We start from the raw sequence: 23,255 nt of genomic DNA on the forward strand, positions 1-23,255 counted from the left end.
TCTTGCCATGACTCTACAGCAGGGCTCTTGCCCTGAGTTAGAGGGATGTGTTAGCTTGGCTGTAGACCCAAGCGTGCAGTTACAGTTTGGAGGCTAGACGCCCACTCTGAGGAGCAGCCAATTTTGCAGTAGCCCTGATGGGCAGAACGTGACAGATGTTACCACTGGCTCAGTGCATTCAGGAACAAAGGAGTGTTTAATCTCAATCTCTAGAGTATGATTCATGGGGCTGCTTCCTCCCAGGCCAAAGGAAGGCACCCTCTCAAAACCCTGACCTACTTGCTGCACCAGAGGCCACTAGAAAGAAAGAGTGCTCACAAAACGGCAGCAGATATGCTAAGCACAGCATTCCTTTCAGGTTTTTTGTTTTTTAAGATTTCCACTATTGTCTGTTGCTTAAGTACCAGCAGGGATAAATTAGGCCTTCCTCCCTGAGGGAGTTGTGCTATTGCTGACAAAATGGCCCCTTCCTGTACCTGCCTATATGCCTCTGCTGGCATATGGAGCAGAGTCTCTAGGGATCCCTGTTACCCATGGGGGTGCCATGATCTCCACCATGTGTTTTAAAGGTGGGGCGTTTGCTCAACAGGGCTTCTGATTCGCCATTGGAGATATTATTCGTTATGCAGCAGCTGCCACCACAGCACGAGGAATTTCATTATTTCACTGAAGGTAATCTGTGTTGGATGTAAGAAAATAATTTGACATCCTGTTAAACACAGCTTTTGTGATACTGAAGCGTTCCCATTTGAGTCATGTATTTCCTTACCCTGATGTTCTGTGAGTTACTCTTCCTCCTCGGGCAGCCATTTTGTGTTTGAGGCCACCTCCAGAGGCAGCCATTTTGTGCTTGAGGCCACTACCCTGTGTCAAAATTCCAAAGTTGCCTGCAGGGTCAAAGATTGGAGACCCCTGCTGTGTGGGAAGGGGCTTACAAGAGAAAGTTGTCTTTGTGGTAGCCTAGCTCCTGTCTGTTTAGGGCTTTAAAGTCTAACTCTGAAGTGGGGGGCTGGAGGTAGTGCTGATATTTGCTAGTGAAAATGGCTAAAAGCAAATGCCAGATGCTTTCAGTTGTGTAACTTTTTTGATACCCATGCATCATTTTCTTCCAGCATTGGCTCCCCTCTGTCGCTCAGTACTTACTGGCTGTGGCCAAGAATGTATGTTGGGACTGCAAAACCCCCTCTTAGCAAATTCCCTGATTTTTAGCTTATTATTTGTTTTATTACATTTGTATACCACCCTCCCCAGAGGCTCAGGGCAGATCACATAGAATGGAAAAACTTTATAAAGAAATATATATTATGTTGTGTGCGACAGCAAATGCCTTTATCCTCAGTGGGTGTGTTTCTACCTTAATTCCCCCCATTACGTGATGGTTAGGGAGACATATTAAGTAGACAAGGAGGGAAAGAAGCATGCAGGATCTGTTTCTAAGCTTTTCAAAAAGGGATACCATCCTTTTTATGTTAGGTTTGCCAACGGCAATGTGGTTCCAAAAACTGGCCCTCTCGGGGGCCAACCCAATTGCAGGCAGGTCCTCAAAACTGCATCCACATGGCAAATCCAGGCATTGGTGCTGGGGGACACACAGTCCATTATCTGCAATTCCTCGTTGCACGCATTTCGGAACATTGGGAAGGAGGAGGGGGGAGAGCGCGAGCCCCGACCAGACTGCAGGAGCTGCAGCCATGAACAAAGCCAAAGAGAGGATCTCCCCATCACCACCCTTACATGGGAAGAGGCTAGACGTGGTTTTTTTTTTTGACTATCAGGGAGCCACGGCAAGCCGCAACCACCTCCGCCTTCAATGCAAAGTGATGCAAGCCTCTTCGTCCCTCCCGGCGTCCTGCGTGCGGAATGGCGCCGGAGGCGCGGCCTCCTTTAATACGGCTCCCTCCTCTCCTGGCTGCCACGTCGGGAGCCGCCTCGCCAAGCCCGCTTCTTTCTCTCCCTGTCGCCCCCGCAGCTACAGCGAAGAGCCTCGGCTCAGCAGACAGGAACTGGCGGCGGGGAGGGGCAAGCGGCTGGGTGGCGTGTCAAGGCTGGCCCGGGGCGGGTGTGCCAAGATTGCCTCCGTCTCAAAATCCGAATCGCTGACGAGATTCAAGCACGGGAGGCTTGTCTTAAAAAGATGCCTCTGGGCATATACTGGGTTCATTTCGCTCTTGTAGGCCCTGTGAGCGGCCGCTGCAAGAAATGGGAGAATCTGCCCCAGCTAAGGACGTGGTGTTTTGCTCCAAGAAGGAATTAAGGAAAATGATTTCCTACATGCTCCCCTCGCACACACACACATTAACGCTGGTATTTCAAGTACTTTAATGGCAGCAAAAAAGAAAAATGCTGGTGGAGATAATGGTAAAGATAATTTATTTTAAATGAATTCTGTTTATTCATACTGCTTGTATGTTTAATCTGAGGAAGAGTGCTTACACTCTAAAACTCGCGCCTTGAATAAATCTTTGTTGGTCTTAAAGGTGTCTCTGGATTCTGATTTTGTTTTGTTTGTTGTATATTTTAATGTTGGAAGCCACCCCGAGCCATAAGAAAGGGAAGCATATAAATGTAATACTTCAGCATACTTCACACACATATGCTCTAGTCTAGTGGTCATGTTTGCAGAGATGAAGCCATTGTGTGAAAGCTTAAGGAAGCTTTTTGTTTGTGTTGTAGCCTTGACAAAAAAACCTTGTTCTATTTCTCTGCTGGATGAGACAGCACCACTGTTTCGCAATAGATCATTTCTAGGTACGATTTCAATACATTACACCCATTTATAGCTAGGGAACCAGAAATACTTCAATTGTGAATGGAAGACATTTGAGTCCACTGTGAGCAAATCATTGTGACTTTAAGATTGTCGCAATCAATCATGGCCATTGTTTCCTGCAAACATTCTGTTACTTCTCCAGCTAGGTGCCAGTCAACTGCCAAAACTAGCAGTCATGGGAGTTTGCATTGAGCTTGGTCACCAAACCATAGTCACCCCTCAGCTTCTAATTCTTATCTAATTCACAAAGCTGTTCAAGTCAATTAAAATACCTGCTCGCATACAGCGCACTGCTTGCAAAACTTTTGAGATAAATCTTTCCTAGACAATGTCCTTTGTGCTGCTTTTGCAGCCATTAGGGAACACATGGCAACCTGCTGCTGGAGTGAGTTAATTTGTTTTTCCTGCTTGTATCTGTCCCCCAGGAAGGCCTGGAGGATCATTGTCCATGGGGTCGCGATGGGTCGGACATGACTTCGCACCTAACAACAACAATCTGTCCCCATTCCTCCTAATACTGTTACAATTGGGAGTGGGAGACTGACAAAAATTGGGGGAAATGTTTCTTTTGGTAATTCCAGGGCTGTTTAGAAGCCAGAAGAAGCTACGCAATTCTTGAAGCCTGAAGCTTGACTACACGCCAAACCCAATAAGAGTGGTATTGTTAAAGAGACGGTGATGGATAGTGGTGCATACCGATAAGGCACTGATGACACTCAACATCCAAAGAGAACATAAAAACACATTTTTTTATTTGTTCACATGACATCTTTTCAATATGAAAAAGCAGGGATTTAAAACAAAAAATGAAAAATGAGTGAGAAAAAGCACAGATGCAAAAAAATAAGATTGGAAAAAAAAGCTAAAGGTGTTTTAAGTGGCAGAGAAACTTTCCCAATGTAATCCCATTCAGTCCCTTTCTACACAGGCCCAGTTCTCTGGAAAGACCCTGGCACTGGCCCTACCTGGAAACTGCATCAAATTTTCAGCTTCGTCTATACACCTAACAAGAGGGTTATATCACTTCAGCTGGTGGTGGCAAGCAGAAAAATTTCACATGGCATGCGTAGGCATTTTGGAAGGCAACCTGCACTGTTTTCATTCTTTGGAAGAAGCCCTGAGCATTACCACCCAAGGCTTTGCTTTTGTATCTTAATTTGAATCCCTGGTAACTGGATCTGCAGCCACAACCCTTACCAACACTAACCAACACCAGTTCCTTTAGCATCCTACAATGAAGCATACCAACACACACACAGGTCCTTGAGCAGATACGTACCTGTGACCTTCCCTCGAGCCTTACCTAATCCTGCAAAATCACTGCACTATTTTCCTTCCCCTGCCACATATTCTATTGGGCAATTCCATAACATCAGTGGTAACATTCTTTCTGTTGGAAGAAAGCTACGCTCACTGGAGTGGCAGGATGAATGAACTGGAAGATGTGGCTGTCTATCATTCTGCCTGAGTAGCACTTGTAAGACTGGAGAGTGTGAGTAAAGGAGACTGACAAATGTTTCTTTTGGTGATTTCAGGGCTGTTTACAGAAGCTACGCAAGCCATTCGGTTAAACTCTACCATAATTTCTGTCCTGATGCTACAACATCCCCATACCTGCCTTCAACTGCTTCCCCAGCCTCAACCTCTCCATGCTATCTAGAACCAGCTTTTAGTTTCCATAAGGAGTTGGTTCTTATATGCCGCTTTTCTCTACCCGAAGGAGCCTCAAAGCGGCTCACAATCACCTTCCCTTTCCTCTCCCCACAACAGACACCCTGTGAGGTGGGTGAGACTAAGAGAGAGCCCCGACATTACTGTTCAGTCAGAACAGCTTTATCAGTGCTGTGGAAAGCCCAAGGTCACCCAGCTGGCTGCACGTGGAGAAGGAGCGGGGAATCATACCGGACTCACCAGATTAGGAATCCACACTCCTAACCACTACACCAAGCTGGCTCCCTACTCGCTTACCTCCTTTCGGATCAACAGCTGCCACCAAAACAAGATGAAATCCTTCTAGTTTGGAAGAGAAAGTTCTGTTTAGCAGAGAAAAGCAATTTAGATTTTAGGAATGGTCTCCATATTAATGCAACTACCTTTCTAATGTTCATCTTTCCCCAAAGCCTTTCTACAATACACGCCACCGAGCCTTGATGCTCCTACCTTATAGCTCACACAGGTACTTTGAGTAGTGGCAGTAAAGATGAGAATCAGAAAGGGAAAGTTTAGTTTCTTCTTTAACCCGGAGTCTCAAATAACTTAAATTGATCGCCAAGAGCTGAAAACTTAGTCGCTGCCCAAAACAGCACTTCTTTCCGCGCCAACTCAATTTTGCCATTTACAGGAGACATCTTAACTGACTGTCATGTACTCACCACTGAGAAAAGGGATATAAGAATTAAGACCATGTTAAGCCAGCATTAAAGTAGAGACTGCACTGTAAAAAAAAAGAAGAAGAAGAAGAAGAAGCCAGAGAGAAAGGATTGACAGATTAGGTTTGAGGAAGAGAAGAAAGAAATAGAACATGAGATGGGATTGGTTTGTTTGTTTTTTAATTTTTATTTTGTGCGGATTTCTTTTAATTTTTTTTTTTAATCGTGGCAGATGAACCTCAAGCTTCTTCCTCGGCCTCTTCACCGAAGTCCTCCTCTTCCTCAGCTGTCGCATCCTGGTACTGCTGGTACTCAGAGACCAGGTCATTCATGTTGCTCTCTGCTTCTGTGAACTCCATCTCGTCCATGCCCTCACCTGTGTACCAGTGGAGGAAGGCCTTGCGGCGGAACATGGCGGTGAACTGCTCCGAGATACGTTTGAAGAGCTCCTGGATCGCTGTGCTGTTCCCGATGAACGTGACGGCCATTTTCAGCCCGCGGGGAGGAATGTCGCACACGGCCGTCTTGACATTGTTGGGGATCCACTCAACGAAATAGCTGCTGTTCTTGTTCTGGACGTTCAGCATCTGCTCGTCCACCTCCTTCATGGACATGCGGCCCCGGAAGACGGCCGCCACGGTCAGGTAGCGCCCGTGGCGGGGGTCGCAGGCCGCCATCATGTTCTTGGCATCGAAGACTTGCTGAGTTAGCTCTGGCACCGTGAGGGCTCGATACTGCTGGCTGCCGCGACTGGTCAAGGGAGCGAAGCCAGGCATGAAGAAGTGGAGGCGGGGGAAGGGGACCATGTTGACCGCCAGCTTCCGGAGGTCAGCATTGAGCTGTCCAGGGAAGCGGAGGCAGGTGGTTACGCCGCTCATGGTGGCAGACACCAGGTGGTTCAGGTCACCGTAGGTAGGGGTGGTGAGCTTGAGGGTACGGAAGCAGATGTCGTAGAGGGCTTCGTTGTCGATGCAGTAGGTCTCGTCTGTGTTCTCCACCAGCTGGTGTACTGAGAGTGTGGCGTTGTAGGGCTCCACCACCGTGTCAGAGACCTTGGGAGATGGCACCACGCTGAAGGTGTTCATGATGCGGTCGGGGTACTCCTCGCGGATCTTGCTGATCAGCAAGGTGCCCATGCCAGAACCGGTTCCACCACCCAGGGAGTGAGTCAGCTGGAAACCCTGCAGGCAATCACAGCTTTCCGCTTCCTTCCTCACTACATCCAGGACTGAATCCACCAGCTCGGCACCTTCTGTATAGTGACCTTTGGCCCAGTTGTTACCAGCTCCACTCTGGCCTGCGTGAGAGAAGCCATAGAGTTGTGGCTAAGGTGGCCTTCACTCCGTCACCTAGCTGCCTCTTGGTTAGACTCACTCAGAAATTGCCATGTTTATAATGACTGAAGTGCCACCAATGGATCTCATGCCCCTAAAGCAGGGGTAGTCAACCTGTGGTCCTCCAGATGTCCATGGACTACAATTCCCATGAGCCCCTGCCAGCATTTGCTGGCAGGGGGCTCATGGGAATTGTAGTCCATGGACATCTGGAGGACCACAGGTTGACTACCCCTGCCCTAAATGACCTTTTGATTGTGGAGGAACCCCTGAAATATTTTTTCAGGCTTCAAGGAACCCTGGAAGTAGTGACATGCCCCTTCAAAGAAGTGACCATGGAAGTAAGAGTTGGGTTTTTATACCTGTTTTTCACCACCCAAAGGATTCTCCAAATGGCTTACAACCGCCTTCCCTTCCTCACCCCACGACAGATAATGTGTGAAGTAGGTGGGGCTGAGAGCGCCCCGATATTACTGCTCTGTGAGAACAGCTCTAACAGGACTGTGACCCAGCTGGCTGCATGTGGAGGAGCAGGGAATCAGACTAGAAGCCACCAGAGGCTGCTGCCTGGGAGAAGGCCCATTCTCAATGGGAACAATACCACATCCCAAACGCAGTTATCAAGAGGGCCTGACTTTTCCAAATCCGCAACTGGCATAGAGAAGAAAGGCAGCACAGAAGAGGAAAAGACACTTCTGCTCTCGCTGAAGCTGGTTGAGTCAGGAAGTTGGCAATCTTCACCCCCATGTTGTACTTTCCCACCCCCACAAGCCTGAAGAGGCACTGAAGAACCAAACCAAACAAGCTGTATTACAGCCATTGGCCATCTATAAGTCTAGTTCTCAGAGCAGAAAGTAGACGTGCCTCAAGGAACACAATTGCAACCTGGTCCTCCCGTTTACTCTCCAGGCAAATTTGTGTGTGGGTATATAGCACGCCCACAAAGCTGTTCTATCTTCTCTAATGAAACATGGGACGATTTGTAATCTTGTTCTAGGGTTTTTTTTGGAGGGTGGTGCATTTTGATCCGCCTGTTTAAGGGATGAATGCAGTGAATGACATCAGGTAGCAGTTAGTTTGCACTAATTGTATATTGGGAGACTAGTTTATCTCAATGTTTCTGAAAGAAATCCAAGAACAAAGCTACAAGAGCAGGGATTACACAGTGGGCATCCCGGAAGGACAGCTATTTACACACAGCCTTTCCTCTTGGTGCAAGATGGTTGTCCCAGCATGCCTTGGGAACACTAGTGGCACAGTCAAAAGGTATGGCTTAGGCAATCCTGAAGAGTTATAAGAGACAAGATCTCTGGTGAATACCTCCCCATGACTAGGATCCAGTGGCAATTCAGTCTCTTACACTTCCCCAGTCAGGTCTCAGTGGTTCAACCACTTATTTTATCAGCCACTAAGAATTAGAATCAAAACCAAAGTAGCCATCTCATTGCTTCCCTGTGCTAACATAAGGACAACACTGCTTGTCACTTCATGCAAAGACCATTTTGTCACTAATCCCCACTAGATGGTCTTGGCCTTACACCCAGTCCCACCAGGCCAACAAAAGCAAAAGGTGGAAATGCATCTTACCAAATACAAAGTTGTCTGGTCGGAAGATCTGGCCAAAAGGCCCAGACCTCACGGAGTCCATAGTTCCGGGCTCCAAATCAACCAAGATGGCACGAGGGACATATTTACCACCTAGAAGACAAGAAGCAGGCAGTACAAATCTGATTTGGGCAGAATGATTCAGCAGCGAGTACTCCCAGCATCCCTCCAAATCCAGGGCCCCCAATCTTTAGGAGCCTGTGGGCATCTTTGGAATTCTGACACAGGGTGGAAGGCTTAGCCACGAAATGGCTACCACAAGAGGTGGAACCATCTACAAAATGGCTGCTTCAGAATATGGAGCACATATGGAGAAATCTCGAGTATTAGGGCAATGAAAGATTGTTTTTAAAATACACTGGGGGAGAGGAGTGAGACAATTAAACCAAGATTGTGGTGCCAACTGCTGCTGAAATGTAATCGGCACAGCAAACTTGACTTCCAGTGGCCAGTCAGAATCTTGGTGGGCAAAAACCCCATCTGGTGCCACCAACTTTCTAAAAACATTTGGTGGGCCCTGCTATGAGGACCCCTGATCCAGGTAGGGATCATTATTATGTGGTACATCACTCCACCACAAGCTCAGCACAAAATATTTAGAGGGTTTGAAATGAGTGGACAAGCCCTTTTTAGCAGAAGCATACAACTAGCATAGAGAACAGAAGCCAGTTTCCCAGTTGAATTTTTATCAGTGGAATTTGGAGGAAGCTTTCTTGTATAAGACAGAAAATTCCTGCCTCTGCATTATGACCACTACCATTCCTTGGAGGAACTACCATCCAAATACTAGCCAGGGTCAGCCTTGTTTTGCTTCTAAGATCTGCCAGAACTGGGCTTGCTTGAGACATCTACGCCAGGGTTGTATGCCGCTGACCACATACAACACAAGCTGCATGCAAATCCTTCATAGTCAGTATGGAAGAATCATAATGGATACTCTCCAGGCAAAGGTTGGTGTGGACATGAGCCAACAGGACTTGAGAATGGAGGAAAAGGTCTTGAGAATGGAGGAAAAGGTTGCACATCTGCCTTGCATGAGGAAGACTTGAACCTCTCTGGACCAGGGAGAAAAGGAGATCTTACCGGTGGCCTCGTTGTAGTAAACACTGATGCGGTCCAGCTGCAAATCACTGTCACCGTGGTAAGTTCCAGTGGGGTCAATCCCATGTTCATCACTAATCACCTCCCAAAACTGTGGAAAACAGGAGAGAGAAGGACGGTTAGTGTGGGAACCCCCATCAGCAACAAAGCTGCCAATTTGACGTTCATCCTTCCACACACCAGGATTACCTACAAGCAGAAGGGACGATATCTGCATCCACAGCCTCCCTTCCTTTAGTACAGCAAGCCACAAGTGACCAACCTCATCCAGGATCTTTGATTACAATCGTAGTCTTGATGAGGTTACTTCCCCAATCTGCGGGCAATTTAAAGGACCTGAGTGCAACCGTGGAAAGAACAACGGATTGGGAAGGGTGTTGCCAATTCCCACTGCTGGTTTTAGCCACTCTCCATTGATGGGCAAGTGGCTCCCTTGCAGCTGTCCCCACACTGAAAGAAACAAGCCCCCTAGGCAGTCTTTCAAGAATGCTTTGTGGGAACAGCTTTAGAACAGTTCCCCATTCCATCCTAAGGAAGGGTACTGGGGTGGGGGTGGGGAAGCAGCCTTCCAATTGCAGATAATTCATTTATTCAGGGAGAAGATGCAGGAAATAGCACAAATGCCACACTCTTAGACCCCCATACCTTCTCAAAGCTGCAGTGTGATGAGTTGAAGAGCATTTTAAACATGCTCAGGCTCATCACTTATCACAGACAAGCCTGAATGCTGAAAAAGGGGTTCCAAGGTACAAATCTTGCTCAGAACAAGCCCTGGCAATCTTTCAATTCTGCTTGGATGCCCTCTGGGTAACCCTGGGACAGATTCCCCCCTCCCAGCTCAATCTACCATGCAGGTCTGCTGAAAGGGAAAAATGGAGACCGAGAAAGGCCAACTTGGAACTGCTTGGAGGAGCAACTGGGTACAAATGTGAAAGACTCTCAGGATTAAGTTGAGAAATGTATACAAGAAGAGTTGTTCTTTATACCCCACTTTTCACCACCCCAAGGAGTCACAAAGCAGCTTATAACTGTCTTCCATTCCTCACCCCACAGCAGGCAACCTGCAAGATAGGTGGGGCTGAAAAAGCTCCGACAGAAGTGCTGTGAGAACATTTAAGAGAACTGTGACTGACCCAAAGTCACCCAGCTGGCTGCACGTGGAGGAGTGGGGAATCAATCCCGACTCTCTGAGAAAGAATGCATGCATTTGAAAGCTCGCGCCTTGAATAAATCTTTGTTCATCTTAAAGGTTTTACTGGACTCAAATTTTGTTGTGATACTTCAGACCAACAGTGCTACCCACTTGAATCTATCTCCAGATATAGAATTTGCTGCTCTTTAACCACTACGTCACGCTGGTTTAGTGGGACAGACTAAAGCCAAGCAGGTCTACCAGTTTGGAAAGGGTTATCTCTGCTAGTGTAGTCATGGATCTGTTCCCATAAGAGACAGTCACTGTTTCCCTGAGTTAAATGGGCTGACTCAGCAGCTGCAGAAACCAACACAAACACTGCCTTGTTCCCCCTGAAGGCCAGCTATGGCTTAAAGAGCTTCCCCCTGTGATAGCCCCACACAGACATTACACCATTCTCAGAAATGTCATGGACTACAAACTTCTACCCCTGGTAGATTGTTTTGTGAACAACCAGAAGGCACGTCTCCTTCCATGGGGTGAAGGAGTAATGGGTTCCAGCATTCCCCTTTCAGTTTGGCTAGGAGATGCATCAAGGGAACATCCTGGCTCACAGCAGTCCGTAATGCTCTGTAGAAACCCCCCAAAACTTGGCCCAGCAGCTTTCCTTCTAAGTTAAAAGGAAAAGGATTCCCGTTTCCTTCCAAAGTGCCACACATCCTTGCATGCTGGAATCTATTAGAAGAGTGGCTTTTGGAAATTCGCTCCCTTTCCACGCAATGTCCCCCATAAAGCCCCAGCGTACAGAAAAAGATTGACGACACAGGGTGAATGGATCTGAAGCCAGCATTCCCTCCGGCCACAGCAGTGTGCTGAGAGCATCAAAAATTAAGTTCCAGAACCCACTCCTTGTCCCTCCTCCCCAACTTGCTCCTAAAATACAAGGGGTTGAACTAGATGGCCTGTATGGCCCCTTCCAACTCTTTGTTGTTATACCACTTGGCTATTGTTGAAGCTGACCAGCAAGTAAAGTTTTGCTGTGAACCTTGCTAGGTGATACTGGACCAGTTGTTCAACCCTAACCTTCCTCACAGGGTTGTTGTAAGAATAAAAGGGAGGAAACAGACTTTGAGTCCCCACTAGGAAGGTAAGTTACACATAAGAATATAAAACAAGCCCCCCTAACTAGAAGCTACAGTCAGCCAAGTCTAAAAAGTTAAGAGTACACTGTTTTTGTTTGGACATGAATAGGACACTTAATTTGAATTGTCCAGCAGTGTTAAAAAATGTGGGGAGATTGTACTTGATTACATCCTAGTAGTTGCTCTTAAGGAGGAACAGGCCCATGGAAGAAAAGTACCTTGAAGAGCAGTTAAATCCAGAAACGGGATCATCAATGTCGCAGCATGACACTACAGAACAAAACCCAGAATGCTAAACACTTAGGAATTCCCAAAATGCAGGAGGCTTGACTGAAAAGGCAGTAGCATGCACAGGTGACAGGAGAAACAGGTGTTTGGGAGACTTGGCGCTTGAAACCTTCATCACTCAGACTTGACATTTGCAAAAAAGCAGGTGACTCTGCATGTTTCCAGTCCTTAGTTTTATGTGATGCCCTCAAACAGTAGCAGGTGCAATAAGATAATCGTGCTGATGGGGCTTTAGGACAGCTATAACATTATTACTCTCTCACCCTTTGCCTTACCTGAAAACACACGGGCACTTCTTGATCAAAGACTACCAACCTAGCCAATTTTACCAGGGATTTGTGACGTGTGCTGATATTAAGCGTAATCCACTCAGCTTCTCGAGCGGAATTCTCAGTGCCTAGATGGGCACCGAACACGTACACACCAGCAAAGCATGGGGCAAATAAAGATCCTCTTTAGGCCTGTAGCGTGCCTCCTTCCCTCATTCATCCCTCTGGGCATTTTTAGGCCAGCTGCTTGCTAGACATCATAAGCATGCCAAGAAGTTTCCTGGGACAGAGGCTGAACAGATGGCGGGGGACCAAGGTTAAGCTGCCTGCATCCGGCCCTCCAGGGATCAATTCCTCTTAGGGAATTACACCTCCTCCAGTGAGCCAGTGATTCCAAGGTGTGAATGGGAAGGGGAGGAGGAGAGAGTTTATAGAGTCCAATCAGGCTAAAGGAAGCAGGCAGCCAAACATCTAGTATTGGATTGGGGGCATAATCATAATCTGGAAAGGCTCATTCTTAAAAGAAAAACAAATCACACTATTTATTTGCACCAAGCTGCTAAACTAATAAAATAGTAGCTGTTCCTATAGATATGTATTGCGATGGCCTTTGGCTCTCATCAGGTCTCAGAAGCTAAACAGGGTTGGTTGCTTCAGCTTAGGACATGGCTGACACACCGTCCGGGGTCATAGCAGAGAGGCAAATGACCTCTGAACATTACTTGCCCTGAAACCCCATTGGGGCTGTCGTAAATCGGCTCTGATGGACCTCATTTTCATCACCATTCCAGTACACGTTTCCTCAAATGAGGTGTTCTACAAGCTTTCCAAAAAGGAGAGCAACTTTTCACTACCTGAAGGAGTCTCAGAGTGGCTTACAACCACCTTCCTTTCTTCTCCCCACAGCAGACCACCTGTGAGGTAGTGGGGCTGAGAGCTCTGAGAGAACTGCCCCACAAGAACAGCTCTAACAGGACCGTGACTACCCCAAGGGTACCCAGCTGGGTGCATGAGGAGGAGCTGGGAATCAAACCTGGCTCTCCAAGATACAGGCCATCGCTCTTAACCACTACACCAAGCTAGACTGAGTCTAGAAACAGCAGTTTTGGTGGGGTGTCATTGGGAAATAATGTTTTTTTTTAAAACAGGGCATGAGAGAAAAGGATTAGACCTTATTAGATGGGCAGGGATTTGGTTTGTGGGAGAAGCATTTGGGGCCACCCAAGGTCCCAGACACCGTGCTTTGAATAGAGCAGGTAAGGCACCAAGAGGGGTCTTTAAATGTCTTCCTTCTAGTATGTGTACTGGTTAAGCAGAAGGAGCCCCCCCCCTAAATTTCCTTAAACCACAGTGCCAAGCTAGAGGCTGCAGCACCGACAGCCCTCTCCGTCTCCCCCTCCTCCACATTTGCATCTCCACCTTGTCTGGTTAAGAGGATGATGACTCATCCCTTGTGTAAGCCAGCTATGATGGAGAGAGCAGAGCCCACTGAATGGGGGAGAGGAGGGGCTGCATTTGCCTCATAATAAGCTGGCACACAGGCTCTCCTCTGTCCTTAATTCCACGCTTTACTTCCAAAGAGGCCTGCTGGAGGAATTAACCCAGCAGGGGAAGGGGGCTTGCTTCCTGACCCATCTGTCCAGACCCCGGAACAAACAGGCAGGCCCTTGACGGCTGCCGGGGAAGCCATCTCGCGCTACAGGAAAACAAGACTCCATTTTGTGTCTCCGACTACAGCTGCGGCTGGTGGGGGCAGCAAAACATTCCAGGCGGTTTTCTAGGCCTGAGTAACGGTTGACGGGAAGGACACCGGACGGCCCAAGAGCAGCCTCCCCTTCCAGCCTGCTCATGTGTCCCGAAGGGGACTCTCTACAAAAAAGGGAGGAAAAGGGACAGCTGCTTGGAAAGGAACCGAGTCACCCCTCAGACTCGCAACTCAAAACTATTGACCACATTGCAGACTCGGCAGAAATGAAGCCCAAACCGCTCTTTCATCCTGTCAGGACCCACAATCGCCTAATGATGGGGAAAGCAAGGCCCTTGGCCTAGCTCTCCTTATTGGTATTCGAGGCCAAGGGCCTGGTTTCTACTTTGATCACCGCCTCCGGCAAAAGTGCCAGAGGATTGTTGCCCGTCCCTGCTCTAGAGGGAGGGCTTAATTGGGCCCCTGGGGAGAGAGGCCGTGTCTTTTCTCCTTTTTAAAATAAATGTCAAGTCACAGCCGACTGATGGTGGACCCCTGGGGTTTTCAAAACAGGAGGCATCCAGAATTGGTTTGCCATTGCCTGGCACAGCGACCCTGATATTCCTTGGGGATCTTCCCATGCAAACACTGACCAAGGCCAACTCTGCTTAGCTTCTGAGATCTGAGAAGCTTGAGCTATCTAGGGGAGGGGTAGTCAACATGTGGTCCTCCAGATGTCCATGGACTGCAATTCCCAGGAGCCCCTGCCAGCATTTGCCTTGGCATCCCCCCACCCCAATTTCTCAATTCTGTTGAATTTACCCAAAGATTGCAAACGGACTCATTAATCTGACCGCGTGATAAGGACTTCCTTCACTCGCTATTTTAGGCAGACATATCAGCTATGGCCTTTTAATTCCTCAAACCCTCTTCGTACTACGTTGTCCCCCTTTTCGTATTCCATGGACATCTGGAGGACCACAGGTTGACTACCCCTGATCTAGGGTATCTGATAACAAGACCCCACAGAGGGCTTTCTACTACCTCACCCATTATGCACATCAGTCACTCTCTTCCCATGAGTCCCAGGCAAAGGCCTGTTCAAACCACCCCTCTCCAGAGCTGACAGCAACAACGGCAATTTTCCTACAGCCTGGCTTCGTACTACGTTGTCCCCCTTTTCGTATTCCATGGACATCTGGAGGACCACAGGTTGACTACCCCTGATCTAGGGTATCTGATAACAAGACCCCACAGAGGGCTTTCTACTACCTCACCCATTATGCACATCAGTCACTCTCTTCCCATGAGTCCCAGGCAAAGGCCTGTTCAAACCACCCCTCTCCAGAGCTGACAGCAACAACGGCAATTTTCCTACAGCCTGGCTCTGGCCTGTTAGGAATGAACCTCTCCTCCTGCTTATAGAGCAGAATAAATGAGTTACTCTCACCAGAGCAGAGGGGACAACTAGAGATCTCTGTTCATCTCCTATGCATGGGAGAGGGTCTGCGGACAAGACCCCTGTTGGCTCTTATTTACCTGATTTCTATACTGCCTTGCCAGCTTACGACGGTGTACAATATCCCAGTGACATAAAATCACATCCACTGCTCCCCCTCCAATTCATCCTGAGCATGAGTGAGTTCTCATGGTTTCTATGCCTGGGAGAGGGGTGGAGCACGCAACCCTACTCCTGCCTTAAATTGCCTCCTGTCCTTCTGGAGCCTGCCTTTTAATGCGGGCGGTGATGTTACATCCGGGGGTGGGGTGGCAGGAAGGCGTGGCCAGCTGACATCACTTCCGGGGCTCCCCGAAGCCTGAAAGCCATTTCAGGGGCTCCTCCATGGTCAAAGAGTTGGGAAAGGCCGGGTTAAAGGGCTGGGATTGCGATCTTGGAATCCTGGGTTTTAACCCACACTCCTCCACAGCATCTTGCTGGGTGGCCATGGACCAGTCATGCTGAGACCACCCGATCTCTCAGGATCAAGAGGATAGAATGGAAGTGAGAATATTGAACGCCATATTGGGGCACCTTTGGGCAAAAAAGCAGGATGGAAGTATCTAAACAAGATCAGCAGGCCCTGTCAAAACATGCCAACCAGGCTCTAGGGTAAGTAATCCAGAGCACACTCATGAGCCCTAAACCTTGTGGGGTTCTCTTCTGCCCACTCCCAGCCTATCCGTCTGAAGCTCAAGTGACCAAGCCCACAAGGGAGCACAGAGCAAGGGCCAGCTTACGACGGTCCATCCGAACTAAGACACAGCCGCACAGTAGCTAAGAGGCTTAGCTGTGGACCCGGGCCCCCCTGCTTTCTGCTCAATAGGCAGCCTTGAGCGAGCGACTCCCTGCAATAAAGGGGATTAGAATACTGACCTAAATTACAGAGCTTGTTTGTAAGGATTACCAAGATAATGTACGTGAAGTGCTTTGAACACTGGACTGCTACATAAAATGCTAACCAGCCACTTGTGTGCGCATGCGCATATGTATATATGAGGTCAGCCACCAGAAGGCACGTGTCTTCAAGACTCTTCCCCACTCGTCAGTTAATACATAACCCATTTCAAGTCATCATTTTGTCCACGGTTGCCAGGAAGGGAGGATTATGACCTAAAATTACGGAAATGTTCTTCGTGTCTCACCTTGTTCTTCCCACACAAAGGCACCATAAAAAGTCTGTTATCAACTACCTTGAGACCTGCTTGCTCAAATGACTGTTGTAGCTTTACTGGACAGACCAGAGTGAAGGGTTGCAACTATGTCCGTCAGTCATGGCAAAACACAGCAGAATTCCAGCAGGACCTAACAAACTAGCAATATCTATTCTAGCAGGAGTTTGCGTGAATCACTGCTCACTTCTTATGCTAAGGGGCAGTTCAGAAAACCTACCACTCATAACAAGTTTTCTCCATTGTAACTGCTATAAACCAAAGCAAAGAGGGGAAAACATGCTCAGGAAGGGTAAATCAGTGCATACAGCGAAAGACTGCACTGAGCATCACACAATTAGTGCAGGGACTACACAGGCACTTAAAAACAACTTCTCTATTTTAAGCTATAGTCTTATAGACAAACAGCTGAATATCAGAGGGGGGAAATCCCATACTATGAACCAAGAGCAAACTCGAATTATATTTCCTACCCCGCATGTCACATCCCTCAATGGTCTCAATTTGGTCATTCTAATGAGACACAATTTCCAAGGCGTGCAATGGGAAGGGGTCAAGGACCACTCTGTATCTGTTCCAGGACTTCCATCACATAAGCCAGAGAAGGCCAACTGTGGCTCTTCAGATGATCATGGACTACAATTACCATGAGCCACCACTCTGATAAACCACCATTTGCAGGGTTGGCTAAGCTGTGGCTCTCTAGATGGCCATGGACTACAATTCCCAAGGGGCTCAGGGGAATTGCAGTCTATGGACATCTCGAGAACCATAGTTTGGCCACCGTTGCTTTAGGGTTTCCAAGGCTAGCCATGTTCACAAGTGGTTTGCCACTGCCTCTGCATAGTGACCCTGGTCTTCTTGGTTGGTCTCCCATCTAAAGGCCAACTGGGGCCAACCCTGCTTTGCCCTCAAGACCTGATCAAAGTGAACTGTCCCGGGCTATCCAGGTCAGGACAGCCAAGGATTCACTGCCTCTAAATATAGATAGCCTGTCAACAAGTAGCCATTGGTGGACCTCCATGAACCTGCCTAATCCCATTTTAAAGTCATCTATGGCCATGGCCTTCTCTACCTCTGCTAGCAGTGAACTGCATAAATGGGACCTTTATTTAGGGACCTGGCAGGGGAAAAATAGCCACGTTTGGGAGACGATAAGCAAAGAAGATGGTGCTAGTCACAGTCTAGAATGGTTTCCTTGTTATCTCTTCAGAATCAATAGACCAGTTATAGCTGCAAAAGCCTAAGAATAATCTAGCTTTGTCTTTGACCAGGGGCTAAGAATGGCGTGTGTGTGTGTGGGGGGGTATTATTTATTTTATGGCAAAATTACACACTGGAAGAATATAAAATATGTAGCCAAGTTGATGTAATTGGGTATGCAGGCTGATGGAGCAATACTACTACTACTACTAAATTTTCAATCCACTCAGTGGCAGCTGGGGAGAGTTTAAAGAGCTTCATATAGACTGGGCTATTGCTGAAGAACCCTGAGGTTCTGCAAAGGATTCTGGGATATCTCTTACAGTGTGCAGTTGACACCGTCCTGTATCCATGTTTTTTATCGCTATAGCCGGAGCTGTCTGTTTTTAAAACCTCACTCTCATCATAAGTGGAAATAGTTTCAAGAATTGCACTATTTACAGAGCTATTCCAAAAGTAGGAAGTTGGAGGCCATTTTACAGAAAGTGTACAATGCCAGACAGCACGTCTATCAATGCTAAGAGGCAGCATGGTGCAGTAGTTAAGCGTTGGACTCAGATCTGGGGAATCTAGATTACAAGCCCCACTCCGTTACAGAAGCCTGACCAACCTGTCTCAACTTTTTTTCTGTTGAGACCCCCCCTGAAACATTCTTTAGGCTTCAAGATACCCCAGAAGTGGAGTGAGGATGCAGGATATGGTTGGGAAGCAGTGTGGACATGCCCAGACAGGGCCCCTCCCTTTCCCATCCCCTCCGGGCCCATCATTGTGGGTGTCAACAGGACCATATATCACCCAATAAATGCTTAGCAATTTTTTAAAAATTAATTACCTCCCACCCATTCTGGAAACCCTTCCAGGGCCACCAAGAAATCCCAGGGTTCTGCAAAACACTGAGTGAGAAAGCCTGGGCCAGACACATGCTCTCAGCCTCGCCTACCTCACAGGGCGGTTGTGAAGATAAAATGGAGAGGAGATAAATATAAGCTGTAAGTAAAATAAAAATGAATGCAATAAAATATTCTCAGGTCCAGGGACTGTGAAGCACAGGGCGTTGTGACAAAACCCAGGCTTGCTGCCAAGAACTGATCAACAATTGATCAACAGTACTGCAGTTCTACCCCACAGAGAGAGGGCAAGGCTTGCTAATAGATGCAGTGATGCCTTGGCAACAAGAGCTGGGCAGATCTGACCCTTCAGAAGAGAAAAGAACCTGGAGATGGTGCCTCTGCCAAGGCACAGCGTTCCCAAGATTTTGTATCATTTATTTCAACCAAAATGCTTTTTTAAACCTTCCCAGAACCACAAGAATGACTCTTGTGATTGCTTACTGCATTCTAAAGATGAGGGGTTTTTTAATTTTAAAAAATGCCTTGTGAATTATGCCAAGAAAAAGGAACTTCTGGCTGGCCAGGCCTGCTGCTTGCTGGCTGAACACACCCTAAGCCACTGCAGAGCCATAAATTTCAAGATGGGGGGGGGGAGGGAGACTTGGTCTAGCCTGCCTGCCACTGGCTCCTTCTCACTGCAGGCTCCATCAGCAGTAAAAGAAATAGGCCAGCCCCAAAGAGGAGCCCTATTGCTGAGCAAGGAGCTGTACAAGGACAGATCTGAAGCCAGGGGCACTCCCTTGTAGGGCCATGCAACAGTGCCTCAGCAGAATCTGCCTGCACGGCTATGCTGTATGTATCAAGTGCTGTCAGAGATGGGCAGCTCACTGCAACCCCCTGCATACTGAAGCATCCACTGCAATGTAGGTCACACGGAGGTTAAAGAGGGTGGGGCAGCCTAGAGCCTTCCAAAGAGCTTCCTTCTTTCTTTGCTGCAGAATGTACAGTTTTCAGCTAGCGGATCCACCACATTTGCGCCTCCTCCTTTACCGCTACTCTGAACACTAGAGAACAGCACACCAAAGCCCAACCTTTATAAGTTCCATGCCCAGCAGAACCAAGAAACAGAAACGAGGACAGGGGGAAGGAAACAGAGCAGGGGAAACTTGCCCTGAGTGCAAGAAGAAATGCCTTCCTGAGAAGCTTCTTCCAAGGAACTTTCAAATACAGAAAAGCCCTCCATGTTCATATCGTCCTAGTGGGACACCCAAAGTCCAACGCCATTTCCAAAAATTGCTGCAAAAAGGCTTCTGGAACGAGAAGCCAGTATCGTGAAACTACTGAGCTCATTTTATCAATTCCCACACTCAGGGCTAAGATCTCGCTCTGCCCAGTGTCATTGTTCTTTGGTCTGCTTTAACAGAAGGGAAGGGCGCTGTTTTTTTTGCTGACGGTTGTCATTTTGTTAGTATCACACAGAACACAGAGGTCCAAAGCTCTCTAAAATCCGCAGGCCTTCAAAAAAAATCATCCTCTAAGGCAGGGGGTAGTCAACCTGTGGTCCTCCAGATGTTCATGGACTACAATTCCCATGAGCCCCTGCCAGCGTTTGCCTTGGCATCCCCCCACCCCAATTTCTCAGTTCTGTTGAATTTACCCAAAGTGTGCAAACGGACTCATCAATCTGACCGTGTGATAAGGACTTCCTTCACTCCCTATTTTAGGGAGACATACCAGCTATGGCCTTTTAATTCCTCAAACCCTCTTCGTACTACGTTGTCCCCCTTTTCATATTCACCATGAACGTGGAACAAGAGCCAATCCTGCACAAAACCAACCCCCCTCCCAGGGTCCATGCCTGGGGGTGGGGCAGGGGCTGCAAAGGCAACAGGATGTCTGGGGCTCCCAGCCATGCTGCAGTGCCACGCCTAAGGGCACGCCCCTCCCACTTCACACTCTGGAGTATAGCCCTCACTCTCCCACCTTCGTATTTCTGAGCAGACCCATTCATTCGCACCAGACTCCTCTTTAGGCAGAGGGCTGCCTGCAGGCGCCACACAAAACCGTTAGGTCTGGATCAGAGCCAATGCCAGAATTCAAAGCCCCAGGCCACGTGCCTGCACGATCCAGCAGGCTCAGAAACCAGCTCCCCAGGAACAAGAGTTCGCATCCCCTTTCCTCCCAAGGCTCCTTGCCCATTTGAGCATGCAAATTTAAACAAAAAAGGGGGAGAAGAGCTCAAGAGGAGACTTAATCGCCCTAAGACAAAGCAGACGGCTGTTTCCAGGGCTGCAGCCCCCTCCTGGCAGCCCCAGGGTGGCTGGACTGAACCGCAGCCCCCTCCCTTCCCCTCCCCTCCCCTCGGGAGACCCACCCAGTCCGCAGCCATGACAGGCGCAGCCTGGCCCACGCGGCGTCTGCCAGAAGGGAATCCGGCCACCACCACGCCGCGGCCGCAGGGAGAAGGGAGAGGGCGGGCGGGGGGTGGGGGGATTCCGCCCGCCGGGCCCGAGGGAGACGCGTACAGGCAGCGGGGGAGAGGGGCCGGAGGAGGGCCCTCGGCGGCCATGTGGCAGCAGACAAAGAAGAGGGAAAAGATGGTGGGCGGGCGCGGACCGGCGCTTTGGCGCCACAAGAGGCATCCCTCCGCTCAGCAGAAAGAGAAGAGGGCGGAAAATCCCTTCCGAGGGGGCCGAAAGGAAGATCACCGCGCGAAGATCTAGGTCAGGGGTAGTCAACCTGCGGCCCTCCAGATGTCCATGGACTATAATTCCCATGAGCCCCTGCCAGCATTCGCTGGCAGGGGCTCATGGGAATTGTAGTCTATGGACATCTGGAGGGCCGCAGGTTGACTGCACCTGATCTAGGTTTTTCTCGTTAACCTGTCAAGGCACGGTGGCACCGACAGGCTGCCTCCCCCCACCCGCCTCCCTTTATTCTAGCAAACAAAGCCAACCGATGGGGGCGGGTCTCGCTTCCAGCCGAGCAGAGGCGCCCGCAGCTCAGCACTGTGACAATATTGCATTCAAGGCCACAATGTGCAAGAAATGGGGGGGGGGGGAGAGGGGAGTCGATCTTTCCCACCCTGAGCACAAAGGAAGCCGAGGAAGGCGCGTGGCTCAGAGCTCTGCAAGGAGCCCCTCCCGAATTTATAAAAACAGAAGATCCTAGGTGTAACCCTTTAGGCCAGGCTCCGGTTGAATTCTACGAGGGCGGCGGACGGAGGTCCCTTAGCTGCTCTCCCTCCCCCTTGTTTGCTTTTGTTACATAATTTCCACCTAAATATAACGTCGCGGTTTAGGGAGGCTATTTTGTTGCGAAGAGCAGAGGCCCCGAAACGGCTCCCGGCCATCCCCCTCTCGGGGAACTCAACAGGAGCCAGAGCGAAACCGGATCGGGCGGGAAGGTGCGCGGAGCAGGGCCGAAGCGCCATTGAGGGGCCGCGTCGGAAGGCCGGGTGGGGCGTGGCATGGCAGGGAGGAAGCGGGGCTGCCGCAAGGATGGGGACCTTCTGCCCGGCCGAACGGAGCCATCTGCCCCCGAGCCTGCCAGCACTTGTCGGGAGGCTCACTGGCCTCCTCGGCAGGGGTAGTCAACCTGTGGTCCTCCAGGTGTCCATGGACTACAATTCCCATGAGCCCCTGCCAGTAAATGCTGGCAGGGGCTCGTGGGAATTGTAGTCCATGGATATCTGGAGGACCACAGGTTGACTACCCCTGCTCTACGGGAAGGAGACCCTGGCAGGGAAGGAGGGAGGGGAGGCGACTGCCGCGCCCCTTGCCCCGACCGTGCGATGTGGGGGATCGGCCGCCACGCAGGAGCAGCAGAGAGAATCTGCCCACCCCCTGGCTCCCCTCTACTGTTGCCCCAAACCCTCCCCCCGCCAAGAAGAGAAATCGGGGCAAGATTAAAGAGCCCGCCTTTGTTCTCCCCCCCAACCAAAAAATACCCAAGCCCCACCTTCGCGTGGCGCTGCCTCGTTGGCGCTAAAACCTACGCGCACCGTTAGGAAGCCCCATGAGCTGGCGGGCTCGCGTGTCCGCCGCGCCACAAAGAGGAAAAGGCCCGGGGGGGGGGGGGGAGACGATCGCTTTGGGCCGGCGTCGTTGAGCTTGACTCTTAGCTCGGTGGGAAGGTAAAAACATGGCCCTCCCGCGCCACCCAAGCATCCTTCCATTCGCGAGATCGTTCATTAAGGGAGGAGAGGCAGGTTTTCCAGAGATCGGCGAAGCAGGAGTCTGAAGCATGGGGAAAAATAGGGAGGGGCGTTCCCGAGCTGATCCTTTTTTTAAAAAAAGAGCGGACCGCATTTCCCTCCAGGCGATTCCTCGCGCACATCGCTCAAACAAAGCCACGCCGCTTTTTTAACGCGAACGATCCCATCACTTGGGAGGGAGCGTAAAAGCGGGGGGGGGGGGCAGAGAAACAGCGCCACAATTCCCCACCTCTTCAATTACAGCCATGTGCAAAACTGCACGACTTCCGCTTTGCCACCGTGGCACCACTTCGGGATCGTTTCGTGATCGGGGCCACCTTTTCCCCGAAATAATTTTCTCCCATTATTATTACAAGGCGGCCTTAACGCGCCAGAAACGGGCACGGAGGGGGAGAGGAGCAGCAGAGAGCACCAGCCTCACCTTAGCACCGATTTGATTACCACATTGGCCGGCTTGAATGTGCACGATTTCCCTCATCTTGCCTGGCTATTGGAAAGGATTAGGCTAGAGCAGCGCCGCAGTTCCCGGGAGCGCAGAACGTGGAGGGGCGCGAAGATTCTCGGCTTCGAACACGGCGACTGCGACGGAGCGTTCTAAAGAGGCGGCGGGGCGAGCTGGAGCCCAGACAAAGCTTTTATAAA

General features: G+C 49.5%; 1 protein-coding gene across 1 annotated transcript; it reads right to left on the reverse strand.

Annotated features, from left to right (window-relative positions):
* Window positions 1-3,500: 3,500 nt before the first annotated feature.
* On the reverse strand, window positions 3,501-23,255 carry TUBB (tubulin beta class I). Its single transcript, XM_077331078.1, has 4 exons — window positions 23,035-23,255; window positions 9,162-9,270; window positions 8,061-8,171; window positions 3,501-6,436 (listed from the first exon to the last, which is right to left on the reverse strand). The coding sequence occupies exons 1-4, from the start codon at window positions 23,089-23,091 to the stop codon at window positions 5,379-5,381; spliced, it is 1,335 nt and encodes a 444-aa protein (XP_077187193.1). The 5' UTR covers window positions 23,092-23,255; the 3' UTR covers window positions 3,501-5,378.

This window comes from Paroedura picta, chromosome 3 (assembly GCF_049243985.1).
Source record: "Paroedura picta isolate Pp20150507F chromosome 3, Ppicta_v3.0, whole genome shotgun sequence".
NCBI lineage: Eukaryota > Metazoa > Chordata > Lepidosauria > Squamata > Gekkonidae > Paroedura > Paroedura picta.

What these genes read in the sequence shown, in the direction of transcription:
- TUBB (XM_077331078.1), bottom strand. Translation starts at nt 23,091, where the DNA reads ATGAGGGAAATCGTGCACATTCAAGCCGGCCAATGTGGTAATCAAATC. An exon ending in GTAATCAAATCGGTGCTAAG is followed by an intron (nt 9,271 to 23,034) that starts GTGAGGCTGGTG and finishes TGTTTTCCACAG; the next exon opens with TTTTGGGAGGTGATTAGTGA. An exon ending in TTACTACAACGAGGCCACCG is followed by an intron (nt 8,172 to 9,161) that starts GTAAGATCTCCT and finishes CTTGTCTTCTAG; the next exon opens with GTGGTAAATATGTCCCTCGT.